Source organism: Macrobrachium rosenbergii, chromosome 25 (genome assembly GCF_040412425.1).
Source record: "Macrobrachium rosenbergii isolate ZJJX-2024 chromosome 25, ASM4041242v1, whole genome shotgun sequence".
NCBI lineage: Eukaryota > Metazoa > Arthropoda > Malacostraca > Decapoda > Palaemonidae > Macrobrachium > Macrobrachium rosenbergii.
This window is the reverse complement of record NC_089765.1, coordinates 3,593,376-3,617,375: the sequence shown is the minus strand read 5'-3', so window position 1 is coordinate 3,617,375 and position 24,000 is coordinate 3,593,376. Positions and strand designations below refer to the sequence as shown.

General features: G+C 34.9%; 1 protein-coding gene and 1 long non-coding RNA gene across 2 annotated transcripts in view; one reads left to right on the top strand and one right to left on the bottom strand.

Moving 5' to 3' along the window:
• Window positions 1-20,751, top strand: part of LOC136852283 (netrin-1-like) — a 117,007-nt gene extending 96,256 nt beyond the window's left edge. Inside the window, exons 4-6 of the mRNA XM_067126780.1 lie at window positions 16,609-16,689; window positions 16,931-17,105; window positions 17,571-20,751. Of these exons, the coding sequence (XP_066982881.1) occupies window positions 16,609-16,689; window positions 16,931-17,105; window positions 17,571-17,724 (410 nt within the window). The 3' untranslated portion in view covers window positions 17,725-20,751. The remainder of the gene's footprint in view (window positions 1-16,608; window positions 16,690-16,930; window positions 17,106-17,570) is intronic.
• The window catches only part of LOC136852284 (uncharacterized), a 249,767-nt gene that overhangs the window by 225,159 nt on the left and 608 nt on the right, over window positions 1-24,000 (bottom strand). The window lies entirely within an intron of this gene.

Genomic DNA, 24,000 nt, shown 5'->3' with positions numbered 1-24,000 from the left:
GGCACGCTGCAAAGAACCTTGAGTAATGCCTAAAGTGCTCACGTCTTATAAGGTGAACACAAATTAAAGTTGTTTTACCGGAAAAAGCTTGAGGGGTGTTTCTAATGCATTTATTGTCATCTTCCGCTGCCTTTTATATTCAGTTTTTATTGAATATTTTATTTATCCCTTGTTGGGCTTCTACCTGTTTTTTTCTTTTTTTACAATATTTTTCCAGTGATTTATTACCCCATGCTTCTTATGCTTAATCTCCTTGTACATTATGAACTTTGAGCTTGAGAGAATATACAACTGTCTTCTTAAAATCAAGCCAAGCTTAGTACCTATAGGCCATAGTTTCTACTTCTTTCCCTGACTTTCCTACTAAGGTTCCTCTGGAAATAATGAAATTTAAAATTCCACTTCAATCAGCATTTCAGTGGTATAACTGTTGTTGCTGGTCTTGGGAAGTTCAGGTTGTTGAAACTTAATCCTAGCTCTAAAAATATTTTTCCATTTCTATAGCACAAACTCTTTAAGTTTCAGTAGTCCTTGCCAGAACCTGTTGGGAATATATATATATTTTTTTTAAATTAGGGGCGTTATATCGCGTATCTTTTTGACAAGAGGCTCTTTCTTTTAAAATCAGTATTATCAGGCTCTGATTGCTTGCTTAACTCTTGTAAGTTATCTCTCCTACCGGCTCGACCGGTTGCATAAAAACAGACTGATTCGCCCATCAGTCCCATGAAACCCTCCCCCGCCGTTTCGACTCTTGGCGACTACGCAACTAGTTGCGCACGATTGATTTGTTGGTTGTTGATTGATTGATTTATAGATTTTAGGCACACATGCCAAGCACTGGGGCAACTAAGGCCATTCAGCGCTGAAACGGAAATTGACAGTGAAAAAGTTTGGAAGGTGTAACAGGAGGAAAACCTCGCAGTTGCACTATGAATCAATTGTTAGGAGAGGGTGGACAGTAAGCTGGAAGAAAGGGAGCATGAACAAATGTACAGTAAAAGGAATGAAGGATGTTGCAGCTAGGAGCCGAAGGGACGCTGCAAAGAACCTTAAATAATGCCTACATTGCACCGCATGAGGTGCACTGACAGCACTAACCCCCCTGCGGGGATTTGTTGGTGGTTTGGTTGAACTTATGGAAAGGTGTCCTTAGAGCAACGGTGGCGCCTGATATTCTGGCCAAGAAAAAACACCAAATTTGTTCAAGCTATTAGAACTATCCATTATTTACAATTAGACACTTCGAGAGCACTCAGATACGGACAATATGGACAACGCATGGCATTGAGTAACAAAGGGAATGTTAGAAAATTATCAGATTCTTGGGTAGAGCTCTTCATAAAACCCACGTGATCATCATTTTCGTTGACATTTGGATGTGCTCTATTTTTTTTTCTTGTACTGTATATACAAAAAACGAAATCACAGTTGTTACCCAAAAGATTCTGTCGGTGTGGAAGGAGGAGGTCATGTGGCAGGTCGTATGCAGCTGTTGACAGTTGTCAACGAACGGCTGACATTTGGGTGTCTTTCCCTGTGTTTTCGGGAAACTTTATAAAGTTTAAAGTGTTCCTCTATTTCTTTATGTAATTTCCGGCCTTCCTGTTAGAAGTTTCTAGTTGGACAAGATGCTTCGTGAGGTTGGCCACCATCATTTCTTCTGTGTACTGGGTTTCTAAGTCTGTTGCTAATACCCATGACTAGTAGTGGTCTTTGAGATCTATTTTGATCTGAACTCCATCACAGACTTTATACTAAATTTTTATTTTGTCTGGAACTGTTTTGCCATTTAACATTTTTATTCACAGTTAATAATTACCTGTCAGGAACATGTGGGATTTTGTAAGTTTCCTAGTTATTATCCTCGAGCTGATTATTAGGTTTTGACCGATTCCGTTTCAAGTTTAGTCTCATTTCCAGCTTATATTTTTACATCTAATTAAAACATTTAAAATTGTTTCTAGTCTGCCTTTCACTCACTTGTGTAACGGTATGTTACTGTATTTATTTCTTGAACTGAACGAATAACTCTACATTCGGTTTTACTGCTTTATTTTTGTTTCCCGATTAGATGATTGTGATGAAATTATATTTTGCCACCAGCCTTTGATGAATTCCTCCCATTCTGTCATCCCAGCTCACATTGTACAGAACGTCCAAGTTCTTCTACAAACTGGACTTTCTTCGCTCTCTTTCGAAAATTATCATGGCCGTATCCCTTCAGAGATGATTAAGACACGCCCCCTCAAGTTCATTCACTGTACTTGCTGACAATATATAATTTCCAGAGTAAAACCTGTTGGCAGAATCTTGTATTTCTTTAGACTCTCTGGAATCGAGATAAAGACACAAGATATCCGTCTGTAAAAATCACCATGTTGAACATTGTCTGATATCAGATATCTTCCGAGAGAATTTACGACACTTTAGATTCGGTAAAAGTAACTTTCTTATCGCAGCTGCTAATTTTGCAATTACCACCTGGTCCAGCTGTTGATTTCAGCTTTCAGGGCTGACCTTTTTTATGCTTTATGGTTTGCCGACGTTTCGGTATCAGTGGTTTTATGAACGGGCGGTTCTTAACCATCCTTTGTTCATGTTAGCTCTCTCGAGATTGCAAGTTTATCAGACCACTGATTCGTGTTTTACTTCACTTATTTTATTTTAATTTCATTGTTATGCGACAACGAGTCTGATTCTTGCTTAGCGTGAAATGTGCATTCATCTCATTGTCATCATGGTAATCAACAGAGAAGAAAGGCTAGAACCTTGAGTCATATAACAGAGAATAAAGACTATATACAAATATTACTTTTGACAATAATGATATACCTTGAGTTTCCAAAGACACTAATGCTAGGTCTTCAGACGGATGCTTTTTTTAACAGCTTCTTTCCTGTTTATTGAGTCATTCCTCTTCTTCACACTTTCATGTCAGTGAATTATTAATCTTAATCGGTGATTTAGTAGGTGTCTTCGCTTGAGTTCAGCCCATGGCCTATAAGACGATTATCAAATATTTGGTCAAGTTTTCATGTGGTACAGATTTTCTTTGATATGAACTTCACCCAGGCTTACATCAGTCAAATTATAAATATTTAAGTCTAAAATTGAACAGCATTAAGAAAAGCTTTAGAATCTTCTGTTACTTTCGGATTTCTGTCTCATTTTCTCATATCTAAATTATTTGAAGTTTGGATATCTGTTTTCTTCATTTAGAGCAAAGGCTGAGCCTAAAATGACTGTGAGATTATGATAGTGTCAAATGCACATGCCTGCATGGAATTTGTACCTCAGGAGAGGAGAGGGAGAGGGAGAGAGAGAGAGAGAGAGAGAGGGAGGGAGAGGGAGAGGGAGAGAGAGAGAGAGAGAGGAGAGAGTCATTAAAGGCTTGCAGGGAATGGAATGCCAGTGTCATATTATACTTGCTAATAAAGTTGTACGAGTTAGAGAGGAGAGAGAGAAGTCCGGCCAATGAGAGATCATATCCTTGGGGTAGGTCACCTGTTTTATCTCTCCAATATGCCGCGGGTGGAATTTTATTTACGAGTTCATTTGAACAGGATTCATCGATCAAAACGTGGCCTTAACCATGCCCTCGCATCATTAGCTAAAATCTGTTATCCGCGGCCAATTTGATTTGGGTGGAGGCTTTGAAGGTTTCGTTTGTTCCTGTGGGCACCGCGATCCAGGAGGTCGGGTAGTGAGCTGATATCTTGGCGTAGAGACACGTCCGAAAGCTGTCCTGGAGGAGGAGTGAAAAGCCAAATCCCTTTACAAACTACCACGTTCCCCGCAAGGGTTCGAAATCCCCTCGTTACAAACCGTAAGGGAGAGAAGTTAACGCTCTCATTCAAGAATACAGTACCAAGGACTAAGTATATGGGGTTTAGGGTGGGTGGGGGGCAACGGACATCGGTGATTTATCAGATGCTCTCTTTATGGGATCCTAAGATCCTCTTACAATGTTCAGGTCTTTCTTCCATGTCAGACATATGAAGGTATTTGGCTCCTATGGGAATGTCCTTTATGGCGATGTTCCACAGGCGTGAATACGTATGGGTGTCAGTGCTCATAAGCCTTCAGGTGGTGGTGTATATACTGTATTACACATACACATACATACACAAATATATATATAGAATATATATTATATATATATATATATATATATATATATATATATATTGTATATATATATATACATATATATATATATATATAATATATATATTTATATACATATATACACATATACATACACACACATACACGTGTGTTTATATATTTTTTTCTATGGTGCATCACTACATTGGGACTGGAAATAATGAGTAAAAAGCCAGAAGAATGTAAATGAAAGACTATTTTTTCAAAATACAAAAAAGATGGTTAAAAAATGGGGAGCTTTCGACCGTTTGCGCAACGGTCTTCTTGTATTTTTTAATCAACATGACCATTCTAATCAGCCTCACAAAGCTCAGACCATATTAATAGGTTTTTCTGTAGGAAAACGATATCAGCCCATAGTATTACAATGGACTGACGAAGAAATTGAAAAGTTGGGTGATCATCGGCAAATATTAAATGTTATGGAACGCTAAACATTCGTTCAAGATTACGTATTTATTCTCATAATGACATAGTATAGCCTTTAGACTTTACTTTTCCGAGTTTATTTAGATATGATTTTACCGATCAAGTATTTAAGTAACTGGCTTCTGCTGTTATCTAGATGCGTTAACTCCATTATCGTTACCTGCCTCATTGTTACAACTGTTTAAGCAGATCGTTTGGCTTTTCATTTTTACTTATCTTTTGTTTGATCTAGCTATCTAATTGTTTTGTTTATTTATTATTAATACATTAATTGTAGGCGTGAATTACATACCGGTTTGAATGGTTCGCCTTCTCCAACCTGAGGATTGTACTTACAAGGTGTGTGTTGCGTCTCCCATCGCCTAAGGGAACAAAATTTCCGGCCATGACGCTCAAAAGAAAGCAGTCATGGTATACAGCAACGAATGTGTAGACAGAACATGCAAAGCCTGTCTTTGTTTTCTCTATCTTCACCGTGTGATTATTATTGCCGTTTTGATTTTGTATGAAGGATCCCATCGGTGATAGATGTCGAAAAGAGAAGGATAACGTTCTTCAGATATGCTTCAAGTTAATCAGCAAATGATGAGGGGATTCTTTTCTTGTCGTCTTCTCCTTTCTCTCATATATAACACCTCATATCAGCATGGCCTCTGTCGAAAATTTCTCGACTTTCAATTGGAATATAAGATTTAGGCCAGATGCCAAGCGCTGGGACCCTTGGGGTCATTCAGCGCTGGAAATTTTCTTGAGTAGTTTGACAAGTAAATATTTCTTGATAATGCTCATGACCATCATTCTCAGTATGGTTTTGAGTAAAAACAGCCGTAGTAATAGTAATGCTACTACTAGTAGTAGTAGCAGTTTACTAGTAGTAATAGTATTAGTAGACTTCATTCACTAATCAGGGCGGTGATAGTAACACAGTGGACCCTAAATCAGTCTCCTCTCCATGGAATGTCTGACCTGACAAGTTGTTTACTGGCATTCAGAACCGTGATTACAGCTACAGCAAAAAACAGAGAGGAATTCAAGACAAGTAGAATAGTTGGTGGGACAGGATCTTGGGAGTTGGGCTTAAGCGAGTCCGGGAAGTTGGGGGGCTGGAAACTTTGGCTGCGGGGATGACATCAGAGGATGCCGCAAGACGAACCATGGCGAGCTGCGAGCTCTAACAACGTGGTAATTGCCGTGCCTTACCTAAAGACTAATACAACATGGACAGCGTCAGTAATATAATGCTGTGGGCATGGCATAACCCTGGCTGCGAACACTGGTACAGAGAAGTATGAGGGTTATCTGATCTTGCATGCCTGTATTGCCTCCCTTAGTAATGCTTGTTACGTTCTTCTAGGAATGTTGTGAACATTTTTATTGCTTTGTTTGTATTCCTTGAAAGTTTTTGATTATGGTATAGAAATTTTTATAGATGGTTTTCGTCATCTTAAGACCAAGAAGAGATATTTTTGCTATTTTTTTTCGAATACTAAAAGGATTTTGATTCCACAAGTTTTCCTCTGCTATCTGCGTTTACATGGCACTTTTTAAGTCTACATTTACAAAAATATTTCATATTTATTCAATAGATTAACTGAACAATAAAAACAAGTAACGAGGCATAACAAAGCAATAAGTAATTTTCAATAACGATATTGTACATTATTATATATTTATATATAATATATAATATATATATATATATATATATATATATATATATATATATATATATATATATAGCATTTTTTCATCGTATGCGTTTAACCTTGAGAGGAAGTGGCACCAGAAGGTGTTAGCCTTTAGCTCTAAGCAAGTTTTTTTGGTATGAGGGTGATAGTGGACGCCCCTTTCCACCCTGGTCGCGACCAATTATACTACGTAGTCAATACCAGACATACAGTTCCCTTTTTCAGGTCAGTTAAGGCATGATGTAATAAAAAAAAAAAATCAGACACAAGAGTTCTGGCTTGGTGGGATCGTACTCCTGGGGTCCTTATGCAGTGAAGCAAACATCTATCCACTGAACCACATTGGTACATATATATATATATATATATATATATATATATATATATATATATATATATATATATATATATATATATATATAAGTAAATAAGCTAAAAATCAGCGCTAATTAAGGCATATGTCTGAACATGCTTGCATGCACGCATAGTCAGTACTAATTAATCAACGAAATACGTCAAGGATGTTTTCAGCCCTTCTGGCATTACGATGTCTGATTATCTTGTAAGTAATATTCTCTATGTAACTTCTCGATTAGTAATTATATATATATATATATATATATATATATATATATATATATATATATATATATATATATATATATATATATATATATATATATATTAAATATATAATTTATATATATATATATATATATATATATATATATATATATATATATATATATAACATACACCATATTTAATATATATAACATATATAATATATACAAATATAATGAAAGATACCTTTATTTTTCTGATAACTAATGCGGCTAAAGACATGTGTTCTAAGTTACGTAACCCACAATGTTCCATGACACCTGTTAAACTCTCCTCTCAAAATCTGAAACTCCTCAAAACCGATAATGACCTTGGTCCCATAGTTACAGGAAATGTGTGCTGCCTTCAGTCTAATGGTGACTAAATGACCGTAAGTGGGATTTTCAGTTTTCACTCAATAGGCTTTGACCATGAAGAGCGATATGAAGTATCTCAAAGTACTGATACTTAGTTGGAAACCACAGTAAAGAGGGCATGGATTCTTTGTAAGATTTTAAGCGCCTGGGTATATCAGCGAAAAAGTTATAGTACCCTACAGTGGCAGTGCAACCCTGGATTTGGCCTTCTTCAGTCAGTATGGATAAGGCTTATGAGGCAACTGTTCCTTCCATATTCCTCAAAACTTTGAATTACTGAGTCACCTGTTCTTCAATAATTGGTTATACATAGCCGCAGCGTTTTGCCAAAAATTAACAGACTGGGTCAAGCTGTTGTGGTGAAATGACATTACATCCGTTGTATATGGGAAGGATTTCTTGTAAGTAGTTGGGGATATATTTCTTGGTATATCTGGCAATATGATCTACTCAAAATTTAATTCCTAGGGCAGTAGTTCTGAATACAGGCCAAAGCTGATTGCTTTTGATCATTATGGGGTTGAATTTTCTTATGTATATAATAGTCACTGATTAATTGGGATTTCATAAGTTTGGGAGTTAGGAACTTTTCTGAGATCCGTGATGTAGCTAGTGTAAATTTGGGACACTCAAGGTATGATTTGACCCAAGGAACCAGAACACTAGACTGGCCTTCTTAGGATTTACTGCCACATTGTGGATGTCAGTCATTAGTGACATCGATAAGCAACAATTCTTTACGAAAGAATTTCCCTTGGTATGATTTTGATAAGAGCAGCGATGAACGGTCGAGACAAAATTATTCATGCTAATGGTTCTGACTTGGCCTGGTGGAGAAAGCGTCTGACACGTGACTGTTATGTACGTTTTGAAATGTAACCTTACAGAAAAATGAAAGGCAAAATGGAAAGGGGTTCGGTCACATTTATTGGGATCTCTCAATACAGCCAGCTCGTAAAACAAATTAGGGTAGTTATTGAGAGATTCGAACTTTTTTTTTTTTTGGCTTTCAACGGTAGATTCATATGTAACCGAATTTCCTAAGTCATAGAAGAATTTTGAGTTTGTGGAAGAGTAAATTGCAATACTAGAAATATAGTATATGAGGGTGGAAGACTAGTTTCTCTCGAATTTCAGAAAACACTCATTTGAATTATTAATTTAAAAGCAATAACAATTAGTATCTGACCATTAAAATAATGGATACATAAAATGACGAGTACACGCAGAAACAAAACATATGTAAACGTGTTTAGTATATAATATGCGATTTACACTGTCCATATTCTGATCGCCATAAATTTGCTGTAAATAACTGTGTATCTAGAGATGGAAAATGAAGAATTATAGGTGTCGGAACTTTATGACTAATTCCATTGTAAGGAGCGTACAATATTACTGGCGTCCAATTGATTAAGACGCCAGTAAATATAAGTTCCTTTCAATGGCATCAATAATAATTCTTCCTTTTCCTTCTCTAGATGCCAGAATTTTTTACACAGTTTGATGCCGATTATGATCTGAATATTGTAAATCTTTGACCATATGCTACACGCGTTTACATAAGTTTTTTGCTTCTGTTTGTATTCACAGCTGCTTTATTTTTTTTTCTGCTGTAAATCTTGTTTCCAAATTTTGTAAACGGAGTTCATAAGGTGATCATTCTGGCGTTTACTTTTTGTGGATCTGGTAAGAGGGGGCAATCAGATGGCCACACACACACACACACACACACACACACACACACACACACACACACACACACACACACACACACACACACACACATATATACACATATATATATATATAATATATATATATATATATATATATATATATATATATATATATATATATATATAATATAATATATACAGTATATATATATATATATATAATATATACAGTATATATATATATATATATATATATATATATATATACAGAATATATATATATATATATATATATACAATATATATATATATAATATATACGAGTATATATATATATATATATAATATATACGAGTATATATATATATATATAATATATACGAGTATATATATATATATAATATATACGAGTATATATATATATATAATATATACAGTATATATATATATATAATATATATAGTAATAGTATATATACATATATAATATATGCAGTATACATATATATATATATATATATATACATATATATATATATATACATATATATATATATATACATATATATATATATATACATATATATATATATATATATACATATATATATATATATACATATATATATATATATATATACATATATATATATATATACATATATATATATATATATATATATATATACATATATATATATATATATACATATATATATATATACATATATATATATATATATATATATATATATATATACATATATATATATATATACATATATATATATATATATACACATATATATATATACATATATATATATATATATATATATATATACATATATATATATATATACATATATATATATATATATATATATATATACATACATACATATACACACATATACAGTATATGGAAATGAACACAAGGGAACGTGTTTCACAGAAACAAATTTCGGAATCACATCGGGACCGAACCCTGGTCTTTCAAATGAGAGTCCAGGTCGTTTGCAATTTATCGGCACGAGCCATAAAAGAATTTTTTTTTCAACTTCCAGACCCAGCAGCAAGTGAAATGCTAACACAGTAGCTTTCGTGTGAGTAGGACGTGTCTTTGAAGTTCTGTGAGAAGTACCTGACTTGTGCGATGTTCAAAGTGAATACAAAGAAGAAGAAGGGAAAAGAGAAAACAAATACTGTAGAAATGAAATCAAGTAGAGGAAAGATCAAACTATCATACGAACGTTATCTCATAATTATCGAAACAGCACGTAAAGATGGAACACCAAAGAAAATACTGGAGGAGGATGAGTCAATCTAAATCGAAAGAGAGTCAGCAACTTGCGGACATTACTCTGACGAAGTTGATGACGAAGGAACTTGCTGTGAAATGTGTGATACATGGTTCCACTGCAAATGTTCAGGTATTGTGGACAGGTATTGAGTGACACCATATTATACATCTGTAGCAGTTGCAAGAGGCCTGAACAAAGAACACAAAAAACTCATTGAGGATGAACTTGAAAAAATGAAAGCCACACAGAGATATTAGCAAAGTTGATTCAGGATTCGGTACAGAAAACTAGTGTCGCAATGATCAACATAGATGAAATTCAAAACAAAATTGACAGTGTTGATAAAGATGTAAAGACTATGACAAACTTGGACAAAACTTAAATCTGAATCACTAAAGACAAAAAAAATTGCTTCTGATCAAATCTACAAACGAAGAGACCACAGCAGAGGCAAATTATGAGTAAAATAACGGCGCCAGTTGAACAGGTTAAAATAACAAGAGATGGGCACTTATTTGTAAGGTTTCCAGACAGGAAAAACTTAGAAAAGGGAAAAAAAGGAGATTCAGGAAATCAGCAATATATCAGTAAATGAGAGGGTAAACTTAAACGAAAAATAAAAGCAGTTTATGTCCCGAAGGACGAAGATGACATTGTCAATAACATTGTAGACAAAAGCCCATGGATAGGTAATCTAATTTCTGAAAATGACGACCTAAAAATTGTACAGAAAATGAAAGCGAAAGATGACAAATATAAGCACTATATCATCAAATGCACACCACAAATACGAAAGGCTATCTATGATAGAGATGGTAAATTGTGTACTGTATAGCTGTTGCAAAGTATAAGACTGATACATGCCCTATCAATGCTATAAATGTCAGGCATTTGGTGACAGCACAACAAATTATAGAAATCACCAAGTTTGCCCTAGATGTGGTGAAAATCACAAATCAAATGAATGTGCTAGCATCACCTTAAAGTGTAAAAATTGTGTAAAGAAAGGCCATGGTGATACTAAACATAAAACATATGATGGCAATAGGTGCATAGTATATAAAGAATTACACAAAGTAAAAAATAATACGGATCGTGGCTTTGACTGATACTCTTCTATGCAGTTTTATAAACATACAGTCAGCAGGAAATAAAACTAACACTATTAGAAATCTTATCAATGATCAAAATTTAGATATATGCATGCTAACGTAGACCTGGCTAAGCAATAATGTGCGTGATTATTCTAAAATAAACGAAATGACTCCAGGGTCTCACAACTTTTACCATGTACCGAGAGAAAACAAAAACGGTGGTGGAGTGGGAATCTTTGTCAAAAAAGTATACAAAGTATCTATAATGAACCAAAATGTGTTCAGTACATTTGAATACGTCAACACCAAAATTACACACAAACAAACAGAGTACGAGATCGTTCCTAGACAAATTCAGTGACTTCCTCGACTTGTTAGCTAATAACAAATATATAATGATTTGTAGTGACTTCAACCTACATCTGGATGATGATGATGATGACAAATATGTCGAGGAATTTATAGAGTTACTTGAAAGCCACTACCTCGTAAATGTTGTGAAAAAACCGAGATCATTATTGAACCATACGACTGACCTAGTGATACAAAACAAAAAACAACGAGATTGTGAGTGACATACAAATTGTGCCTGAATGCGTGATATCTCCAATACATAAACTAGTTACATTTAGTATAAATATCTGGAAAGGCTGTACACTGGAAAAACTATCACTTACAGAAACAAAACCAACTTAAAGTTGCTGATGAATTTACTGTGGAGAGCATAAAGACAATACGAGAAGCAAGCCAGGAGTGCAGGTGTAATGTGAGGAATACCTTGACAGACGACCAAGTATGTGTAAGCTGTTTTACAGCCTACAGCAAAAGTACATTGGCGTCAAGCTACAACGAAGTAACAAGGCAAATAATATAGTTAAGGAAAATGCAAAATGATTAAACAGTGAATTACGTGAAGCTGAGGAAAAGAAAAGGAAAATGGAAGATCTATGGAAAATATCGAAGTAGTGAAATTGGTCATTGTACAAAACAGCCACAAATCAGTACAACGACTTGATTATGAAAACCAAGAAAATATATTACAATAAAATGTTTAGTGCAGAGAAAAATCACAAAAAATCCATGACAATTTAGCTAGAATATTGGGACAAAAGAAAGAAAAAGTTCTACCTGATGTAACTACTGACTACAAAAACCTGGCCGATAACCTTGTGAACTACTTTGAAGGCAAAATTGAAAGAATCTGTCATAGTTTAGATAAGGAGATCCCTCCTGGTCTCCCGGTGATCACAATGAGAAATAGTAAATTCAGTGAGTTTAAAGAACCGAACATGAATGACTGAAAAACGACGAGTAATGTCAAAAAAAACACCTACTGTGAAAATGAACCTTTTCCCATAAGTTATATAAAAGAGGCAAAAAACTTTGATCAGTTGCGGGACCTATATTTTGGTGTTATCAAAATGAGTCTAGCACAGGCATCCTTCCTAAACAGTGAAAAGCTTGCTTGTACAAAGCCGGCCTATAAAGGAAAAGGCGATAAAAAAAATCTAAGCTTCTATAGACCAATATCGAACCTATCGTACTTATCAAAACTTACAGAAACGAAAGTCCACAAACAAACGTGGAAACACTTGAGACAACTCAAAATTATACCTGATGATCATTCAGCCTACAGGAAAAACCACTCAACAGAGACTACACTGTGCGCAATTATAAATGACATAGTAAAAATTATACCAAATGGAAAATGTGGCATTCTTGTTATGCTTTGACACAGTTGGCCACAATCTGCTGATTGAAGACCTGAGAGCAGTAGGCATCCCAGATGATGTACACAAATGGTACAGAAGCTACTTAGAAAACAGGAAGGCTACATTGGTTATATCAAATGTAAAATCAGAAAATAAAGGCTTAACAAAAGGAGTGCCCCAAGGCAGCGTTCTGGGTCCATTACTATTTGGCATTTACACAACTGAACTATATAGAATTTCTAAATAAGCACATGGTTAAGTATAAACTGGATATTGATGACGCTGAGTTCTATTTTCCTGTTGAATAGAATTCTAAATAAGCATATGGTTAAGTATAAACTGGATATTGATAATGCTGAGTTCTATTCTCCTGTCGAAACGGTAGAAGACGCCATTAGTAAAGTTGATGCAATAATGAAAGATATCAAAAAATGGATGTCGGCGAAGAAACTGAAGCTTAATGAAGACAAAACTGAGTGTATCCTATTTGGATCTGACAGTGTACTACGAAAATATGAACACTTCAAAAGAATAACTACTGGTTCGTCAACAATAAATATTGCAGCAGCAGTGAGGAACTTGGGAGTATTTATTGATAGTAAATTGTCGATGAAGAACAATATATTGCATATTACAAAAACCTGTAACTATCATATAAGAAACATTGCATTTATTAGAAAATACCTAAACGAAGATACTCCAGAAACAGCAATTTGCAACCAAATACTTTCGAGGCTTGACTACTGCAAAGTTATATACTACGGTCTCCCTAAGTACCTACTAAGAAAACTGCAAGGAGTACAAAATAGAGCCGCCAGGTTAATAAAAGGACTACGTTCCCGTGATAGAATAACCCCAGAACTAATTGAGCTACATTAGCCCCCAGGAAAAGCTAGAATAGAATATAAAATACTTCTTACAGTCTTTAAAACACTAAAATATGATGAACCAAGATATCTGAGATACTGCTTAAGCTTCTTTAGACCTGAAATGAATATTGTAATCAGACATGCAAGTGAAGCATATAGGCTATTTGAACCTAGAACAAATTGTAAGTCAGGCAAGAGAGCATTTGTACACTGCGCACCAAGATTATACAACAAAATACCGCCTGAAGTGATCATACAAGAAGAAAGCAAATTTAAAAAAAGAACTAAAGACTCTCTTATTCTGCAGGAGCTACGATACCGACGAGAAAAAAAACACTGAAAGACAATTATAAAATATACGAAGCACCTTATTTTGAAGACGTACAAGGCCCCTCCAGAGAGGGAATCATCCATGTGGAGGGCTGTACATAAAACCAAACAAAGTGAAAGTGAGGTAACATTTCATTGCACTTACCCCTTCACTGTGGGATATGATGTGTAAATGTATGTGCAAATGTGTCTGAATTCGACAGATATAAGCATAAATGATTGGGAATAGACTTATACCTTTCTTCGTAGCCAAGCAATTATCATTACCTCGTGCGGATAATCCGACCCAAGATCGATTCTCAGCCGGGGGAATGTTATCTTTAATTAACTTCATTTTGTTCTAGGCTTGTAAGTAAAGAGGTTTTTTCATAATGTTAAATCGAGATCTTGAGAGGCATTGTGGCTATAAGTACTACACACATAAATATATATATATATATATATATATATATATATATATATATATATATATATATGTATATGTATATATATAATTACATAGACATATATATATATACTGTATGTATATATATATATATATATATATATATATATATATATATATATATGCATGAAGTGTCCATAAATACACAATTATAATTGTATGTATAATATTTTAGATCAAGAAGTTTTAGGTGTTAGGTGTAAATAATTCCGTGTCCATTAGGTGACGCAATCATTCATATCGTCCATCAAGGTTTTCTTTAAAATATATTTTTCGGCACTAATTCGATGTCGGACTATCAGATCATGTGTTGCTCTCGAGAGATGGCCTATTGCGCTAATTTCTGGACTCAACTAGTCCCGCTTCAGGTTGATAGTGCAAGTGTGGACCGCTGAGAGTATAAGATTAAACTGGAATTTGCAAATTTTAATAAGCAAGACTTTGTGGTCTCAAATCCCAAATATCATTTGCTTGTGCACTTCGAGTGCATCCTCCTTCATTTTAACAAGAAAGACTAATGTTTCTAAGATTGCTACGTGTTGACTCGTTCAAGTCACCTTTTTTCTCTCTCTCTCTCTCTCTCTCTCTCTTGCTGTATTTATCAGTAACTATGTTTCGTCTTTGGAAATATGGGAAGTTCATAAAAAGTGCGCTAAGAGTGTTAAATAATTCCAAAAAGCTGTGCTATATATATTTGGTCGTGCTTGAAATTCTCAAGTGTTCAGTGGTAATAGTAAAGCGCATCCCACACAGCATCAACAGGTTGATTATAAGGCAAACGACTCATTGGTTGTTCTAGCCAGTGCTTCATACAAAAGTTCGTTCTCAACTTACTGTAATCGATTTGTTTGCAACCTGTTTGTGTTTACAGTATGTCTGATTGTAGTGTGGATGTACCCTAACAATTTCTTGCTACAATTAAAAATACAATAGTCAGCCAAAAATGAGGGTCCTGTTTACAAATGGTTATTAAATACTGTCATCTATTTCTTTTTACCAATGCCACTTGACACGAAGTGTTTCTGTTAAATTCCGCCATTCATTTCTTTCCTTTGCTTCATCTTCCACAAACCTCCACCCATCTCCAGCCTTCCATCTCATAGGTCTCATCAAAGTCATTCTGGATCTTTCGCCTCTACTGATGACCAGCTGACACTATCACGTACTATTCTGTGCAAACGAAACTTTCATTTACCTGGTGGTATCATTTATAATTCTATTCCGCCATTTTACCTCTAAAATTTTCAATCTTTCCTAGACAGTGACCAACAGCAAAGTTCGGTGTCGTTATCCAGGACTAATATTTCTTTGCGGTCATTATCTTTATGATATTTACAGTCTTTTGTTTATGTTTTTACGGCCAGCCCTACCGGGCTTGTACTAAACACGCCGCAAAGGTGGGTACATATCGGGTTAAAACCCATGGGGGTCACTATCTAGGAAAGACCCAAAATTTTGTATAGTAGTCTTTTCTACACAGAGAAATCTTTGGGGCATTTAAGTTAAACGGTAAGTGTCATTAAACGGTAAGAGTCACCTGTAGTATACTGTATTCTTTGGGTAATATACAGCTACAAATAACGTAATTACAGCGATAAACTAAGGTTGTTAGCATAACTGCTTTAACTCGATAGAGTGAAGCAGTTCTGTGGGTCAAGTGTACAGGACGGCATTTGTATTTTTCCATAAGTTGGAAAATTTCGGCAAGTCAGAATTTCCAACTCTCTCTAAAATCGTATTTGTACACGAATCGATTCATGTTCTTAAAAGTTTTAAAACCAGCAAGTTTGCCGAAGACTTATCTATCCATATTTTAATATTTTGCTATGTTTTTCCTTTATTGTTGATTACAGCTTAACATTTATCTGCCGATTATGGAAATTTCATGTGAATAATTCTATTTTTACAGGTTACTCGCCGTCGTACTGTGGGAAATGCCGTGTCAATAAACGTCGCCTAAAGCTGGTCAAATACTGCCGCAGAGACTATGGTAAGTGAACCCTCGAAAGCGAGAAAGACAGTGCAGTGTACTGGTTTCTCTTCACACAACAATATGCATAACCTTTTTTATGCATAATTTTGTTGCAGTGTACTTCCTCTTGTATAACTATTTTCTGATATCCTCACGCTTATAATAATCAAAGAGACAGGGTATTGTGTCATAAATGAGCAGTCGTGTTGCTTTTGTTTATAGTACGAAAACAAATGGGATTTTTGTATTCATTTTTCAGCCTTGGTTGCACGTGTCATCAACAAGGAAGTTCTGGGAGAATACACGAGATACGACATTCAGGTGACCAATGTTTACAAGCGTACCCGCACTGTCAGGGTCAGAAGGGGTGGAGAACAACTGTGGGTCAAGAACACTGACCTTGAATGCAAGTGCCCTAAGATCAAAATTGGAAAGTGAGTACCCGTTCATGAATCAGTTAGTTATGGGACACTCAATGAGGAAGTAATTTCTACTGCAGGCAATCTTTATGTTATTGCCATTACTTGGTCCAGTAGATGCATCTTAATTTACTGATGTTTAAATTTTGACGTTCAATTTCTCATATTATCGTCCATCTTTTTGTAAACAATATTATTTATATATATTTATATATATATATATATATATATATATATATATATATATATATATATATATATATATATATATATATATATATATATATTTATATTTATATGTATATGTATATATATATATATAATATATATATATATATATATATATATATATATATATAATTTATTATATGAAACAGTATTAAATGCTCAATTATCTCACTTGTACTGTAATTGCCCAGCGACACACGCATCGGATTACATCGTTGGCTTACATGTTAACATATCGCTTTCTAATTGCAGGGAATATTTAATCTTGGGCCGAACAGACCGCCGAAAGCGCCCAGGCCTCGTCATCTCCAAACAGAGCATCGTCATCGAGTGGCGCAGCGACTGGCAGAAGCGCATGCGCCGCTTCATGAAGAAAGCCTCCAAATGTAGGCCCTCTAGATACTGAAGAGGAGGGGCGCCTGAGATCGACTTTGTCGGGAGATAAGGAAAGTGTCACTCCGCAGACTCTGCTTAACGGGAGAAGAAGAAGAAGAATTTCTACTTTTTACGTTCACGGTTAGGTTTTTAAGGTTTCGAGAAAACAAAAACACAAAAATAGCCATTTTAATTTCACATGCTTTGGAAACTGTATTTTTTCATTGCGTTTTAATAACAGCATCTTTTTGCGCTTGGAGAGAAACGTGTAATCAAGTATGATGCCCATAATTTTTTACCTGTACGAAAATGGAAATCAGGATTCATCGTTGTACAAAAAGGAAATTTTGAGGAGTGGGGGAAGGGATAAAAGAGGTTTGGGAGGGTTGGGGGGGGGGGTGTTGGAGTTCAGGGAGGAAAATGAAGAGGAGAAATTTTGAATCAAAAACCGAATCAACCCGAAAGGGTTATCAGTGTTTCACAGGGAACAGTCCTCAAGAGGGATGGTGAAGCCCCCACCCCCTTCCCCGAATTAGGACAGATTGAGTGATCGGATTTCGTCGAGGGGGTGGGCGGGCTGGATGTCAGAGTTGTGCGCACATCACTCAGTTGATGCAGGAGTTGAGCCCCGAGGACGTGGATATTAATTTGAGAGAGATAGAGAGAAAGAGAATCCTTGTGGGCCTTCGATCATATCACTCACTTAGCTTAAACCCGTAGTAGGCTAGAGCAGTGACCTGAGCTGCTGACAACTTTAAAAACTGCGTTGTATCAATGTTCAGGAATGTCAAAACTAATAATTGTTCACATTAAATATATATGAAATGGCTATTCAGCCAACCTTTATTGCTTTATGCTCTCTTTTTAAAAACTGTACATAAATAAGCATTTATGTGCATTCATTCGATCAATCATGTTCATAACAGATATCATATATTCACTTAGGCTTAGTTCACGTAGCACAAGCCCACACCACCCCTCGGCTCAGCGATTTCGGCTTTGTTTTTCGTCATACTGAGGTTATTTCGTAGTTTGGAATAAAATGACTTCAGAAATCAAAATTTCACGGATTTACAGGCTAGTAACTAGCATGGGTCCCATCAGTTAAGGTACGTTGTTGTGTCCTTGATAAAACTCGTTACCTGTAGTTGTAATTAAATGACAGACTCACGATTATTATGATTATTATTATTGCTTTTTTTGTTTTGCAAGATTTCGAGTTTCGTGAATCGAAGAATCACTGAGTTTCAATGTCTTTATTGTGAGTTGACCTCTTGAATTATTTATTGGAGTGGGGATAAGTTTATTGTAAGGGGGTGTGAGCATTGTATTACCTGTGCTTCTGCTTTCCCACTTCCCCTTTGTGGTGTGGGTACTGGAAGTGGGGAGGGGGTCATTTAGTTAACAGGTGGACGGGACACCACCCCGCCCGTCGCTCAAGTTCCTAATTTGACTATTGTATTCTAATTTTATGTTGTAAGTTGGTCCTGTGCAGTGAAAGTTTGCATCTTTATGCAGTTTCCATAAAGTTTAAGTTTTAAATATGTAAAACTGCATGCTTCTGTGGATTTTATGAAGTCCTACCCCCAAAATGTCTTAATTAGAGTGCTACTTCGGTTAACTTGGTTTATGGAAATGCGTCAAAGTTGGAATGCTTTGTTTAATTTTGTTTAACTTTGTTTACATAAGCTGTCCAGGATCAACCCGATAGGTAGAGCGTTCATGTATTGCTGTATATGTTGCCATTCGTGTGAGTACTTAACACACCTCTTGTATGCTCTAAAACATTACTACTACACCGACATAAACATTGGCTGAAGAGTGCAGCATCAGAACCAAGGTCACCGCTTCTCACTTGAGTCTTACACCCATATTGGGTATTACTAATAAGCTTACGTTAGTGACTGTAGCAGGAATTATTAATAGAACTTAGGGCATAAGAGAAGTCTTTTTTATTTTTGTTTATTTTTCATTGTTAGCTAGCATTCTTCCAGATCAGTTCTTTAACGCACAATATTTGTTATTGGACACCCTTTGATGAAGAATTCGTTTTTAAAAGCTTAGATTTTCGTTTGGAAATGAAAGGTATTTCAAGGTGGCTGGGCTACTTTGCGGTTCTGTATTTTGTCTTGTGTCTAAATTGCAAACATTTGTTTGTTAAGTTTTGTTTGTGTGTCCGTTATCTCCAGAGGCTAAACAAAACCAGGATATTATTTTTCCAAAGATTTTTTTTCTTGCTGCATTTGTTTTGTGGGAAAGTAATCTTCCAAGACTTGTGCATTTTCAAATATTTTTTTAAGTAAGATATCATAAGTTGAATGGCTGAAGCTATTAGGAAAATCGAAGAAAGTTGTGCCCATGCACATTTTCTTCTTACACGCGTGCACTCGTGGTAGATGTGTGCAACAGTAGGATGATGGCTGGAATGTGCTAATTTGTTCTTTTCTTAATTATGATTGCAAAGGGCCTCATACGTTCTTCATACTTGGCATTCGGTTCTGTGGAAGTTTGCTTCGCAAATTCGTGGCCATTCTGGCCGTTCCACATGAATGTGTGCACATTATGAGCAATAACGATTAATTACATTTAATTTCAGGAATATCGTGCTTTCTGACGGAAGATGCATATGTTGGCTATTAAATTTACGGATTTAATGATGATTCAGGTGTAATTAAAATCTGTTCAATTGTTTTCAGGTGAAACTTTCCGCAATTCAATATTTTTCAATAATAGATGACGTAGTTTCAGCCATTTTAAGATATAAACGATGTCATTTCAGGAGTAGAAATTGTAAGTTCGCTTGTTCTTAGGAAAAAAAAAAAAAAGGTGTCACTTCAGTCATTTCATTCAGCAGAATTGTTGAAATGAAGCATTTTCAAGGGGTATCCAAATTTCCTTTTTCTCCGGCTTTTGACATCTTATTTTCTGTCTAATGTTTCCTTTCCCCTCATGGGAACTCTCACGTTAAGGGAAATTCAAGAGTAATAAAGAGAACTCAAGTACCTTCGACATTATGCATTTTGTATTTTGTATAGTAAACCTTTGGAAAAAGAAAAAAGAGACGTTGTAACACAAGTCATATTTATGCCACAACCATGAGAAAAGAACCACCATCAAACGGAGCATTTTCATAACAGAGCGACAACACTAGTCACAACATGTTTCGACCGATGAAAGCAGCTGCACAAACTAGTTAAGTAATGGTTACATTCACTGAAGCTTTATTTTTCATTTTTTTTTTTTTAATACTTTTACACAGCAGCTGTTTTTCGCTTGATGCATGATTGTTCCATATTACGCTATATAAGTAGCATTGTTGCCTTGAAATTGGGTGGAAATTCTGGCAATAATTGCGTGACATTGCTTTTACCCCATAAAATAATATATATATATATATATATCTTTTATAACTTGCATTACTGTTACATCATATAGCTTGGACTCAGCATAGATTTTCATGCTTAATTTCCTACAGTGGTGTATGTGTATATATATATATATATATATATATATATATATATATATGTATGTATGTAATACGTAACTAATAATATATAAAAAATATATATATATATATATATATATATTTACATAAATATAATTTATATATATATATATATATATATATATATATATATATATATATATATATATATATATATATATATATATATATATATATATATATATATATATTTTAAATGACAATTTTTATTGTTGGAAAAAATAATTTTTCTTCTACGCAGACTACATATATATATACTACCCCTTGGTAACTGTATTTAATTGAGAGTTTACAAATATAAAATGAATAATTTATGTTTTACAAATAGAGGTAGTTATACATTAATGAATAATACAACCAATGCATTGTATTTGCTTCTACCACCCTGGAACCATGCTCTTGGCACTGTTTGAAATACTTGTAATACTTGGCTAAGAATCTCTCTTTATAGAACTAGGAGTCGTGAATGTATGTCATGTGTAAACTGGATATAGGAATCTCGTGTAAACAGAAATAGGACTTTTGTGTTCCTAGGAATCTAAGTTTTAAACTTTATTTAAGCATAACCGTAGGATTTATCATTAGCATAAATAAAAATCCATTATACCTCAAGATGGCTGCAATCAGTGTGTGAGTGTCTCCTTTGTAAATGAATTTACTGGAACATGTATTTTGTCTTGAACATTATTTTAAAAAAATTACATCATTGATGTTTGTATCTGCAGTTACTCATATTTTATCAGACGTATATCAACAGTAAACTGGCGTGAAACCATGAAGGATCTTGCGGTCAGGAATCAGTCACTCGATGAGGCTCTGTCAAGGACTAAAACAGAAAATAGAGCAAATATAGGACTTAATAAGGGAGGCACCGTTGGCAGGGCCAAGATGCACCCACTTTAAATCAGTTGATATTCTTCAGTCTTTTTTTCTCGTAAAGACAATGATTTTGGGCCTTTGTGGGGGTTAAGTGATACCTGAAGATGTTTCAATAAACAGTGTCTCACTGAATGATTGGTTCCTATCAACTTTTTTTGTGAGATCCAAAACTCTGAAGGCTACTACTTGTCCATGAGACATAATATAACATATATCTTTATTTTTGCCACTGTACAGTTTATTTTTAAGACTGATGTATATTTGCATATTTCTGTATGTGTAAAAAATTACTACTGCATAATATGGATTTTTTATGTTGTGCCAAACAATCTCTCAAAACTTTAATGTAGGTAATAAGTGTCGTATGCTTGAAGCGTGTTACGTCAAAAGGCGATGCAGTTGTGACCATTCTTTCGATCTTGCATTCTTTCCTTCAAAATTCAGCTTGTCCATGGCAAAAGAAATTCTTCATTAAGTAAAAGAGAAGTAAATCCCTGTGAAGTTGAAGTTGAAATTACAGTAAAGAAAGGCCCGGCACAGCTGCAACGTCGGACAACATCTGTTAAATACGGCCTTAAGTGTTTTATTGCAATCTGATGTGTGATTTAACGAGTTGCTGTAAAGCTAGTAATTTGATCACATAACGTGTCTAAAGTGGCTGAATAAATCGATACGCGGAGATCACGCGTTTGTGCATAAGAAAGAGAGAGGTGTATGTGTGTGTGCGTGAGTGTGTGTGTGTCTTAACGCCACTGCAGAAAGCACAGGTCATTTATAAGGATTCCCATTTAAATACAATTACGTATGGATTTTGTACGCTTGTTAGCATTCCAGTGATGGATGTTATTTTCGACTTGACCACTGACAGGCAACAACATCACCAACATACATGGGAGTATGAATGATCTATGTCTTGAATCACACTTCAAAAAAACTTATGGGATGCCCTTGATGAAGACTTCCTGAACTCTTAGCACATCTGCCAAGCCTTTTAAAAAAAACTTAAGCTTTAAGAAGGATTCGGTCCAGAAATAGTTTATAAGGCTTTTGACAGCGGAGAAATCGTTTCGAAACAGAAATGAATTCGTGGCTCTGGCAGAGAGCCAAGATCATGAAGGCCTCCATTGGATGGGGTTTTTATGTGCGCTGCGCGTGAGGTTTGTGCATATCAGCAGGGTTCTGGGAATGCCAGTGTGGTGGAATTCTCGCCAAATTCCCTTTTGCCCATCCTTTGTGGAATACATTTTCTTTAATGACAGTAAATAGCGTTCGTAATTTGAGTGATCATGATGTATACTGTGATGATGCTAAATTTAAATGATCATTACGAATATTGTGATGAGATGATTTAACATTTCATACTTTAATTTAACATTGGTAGCGATGATGTGTTACCTTTAGCTTAATTCATTTAAACTCCTTTATCCAGATAGGCATTGAATGACATGAATGAATTGCATTAGCAGGAATTTTACAAAAATAAAAATAAAAAATTAACCATTTCATAACGACAAGAGGTGCATAGCCTTCACTTTCAGTACATTATGCAAACTAAAAATGACCAAGATTAACGAATGCTTCTGTCTAAAACCAAGCACAAAAAAATCTCACCGTAATGTCATTTTCGCATGAGGGTATTCGGGTATTTTGCCTACAGTGATTCCCTGAAGCTCTGCCAGTCATGTTTGTGTGTGTAAGCGCACTTTGTACATAGCTGCTGACGTCTATTTCTATTTTATTTACCTGTACCACAGATGATTCATTATATCAAATAAATGTATTCATATTAGGAAACGTTCTTTTTATTATCATGTACCCTTAAAAGAAATATTCAAGTTATTAAGTGCAGAGAATTTGTTTCAAAAATTGTCTATACATTTGTCTGCGAGAGGTCGGTGGGAAGCTGTCTACATCAAGAATAAT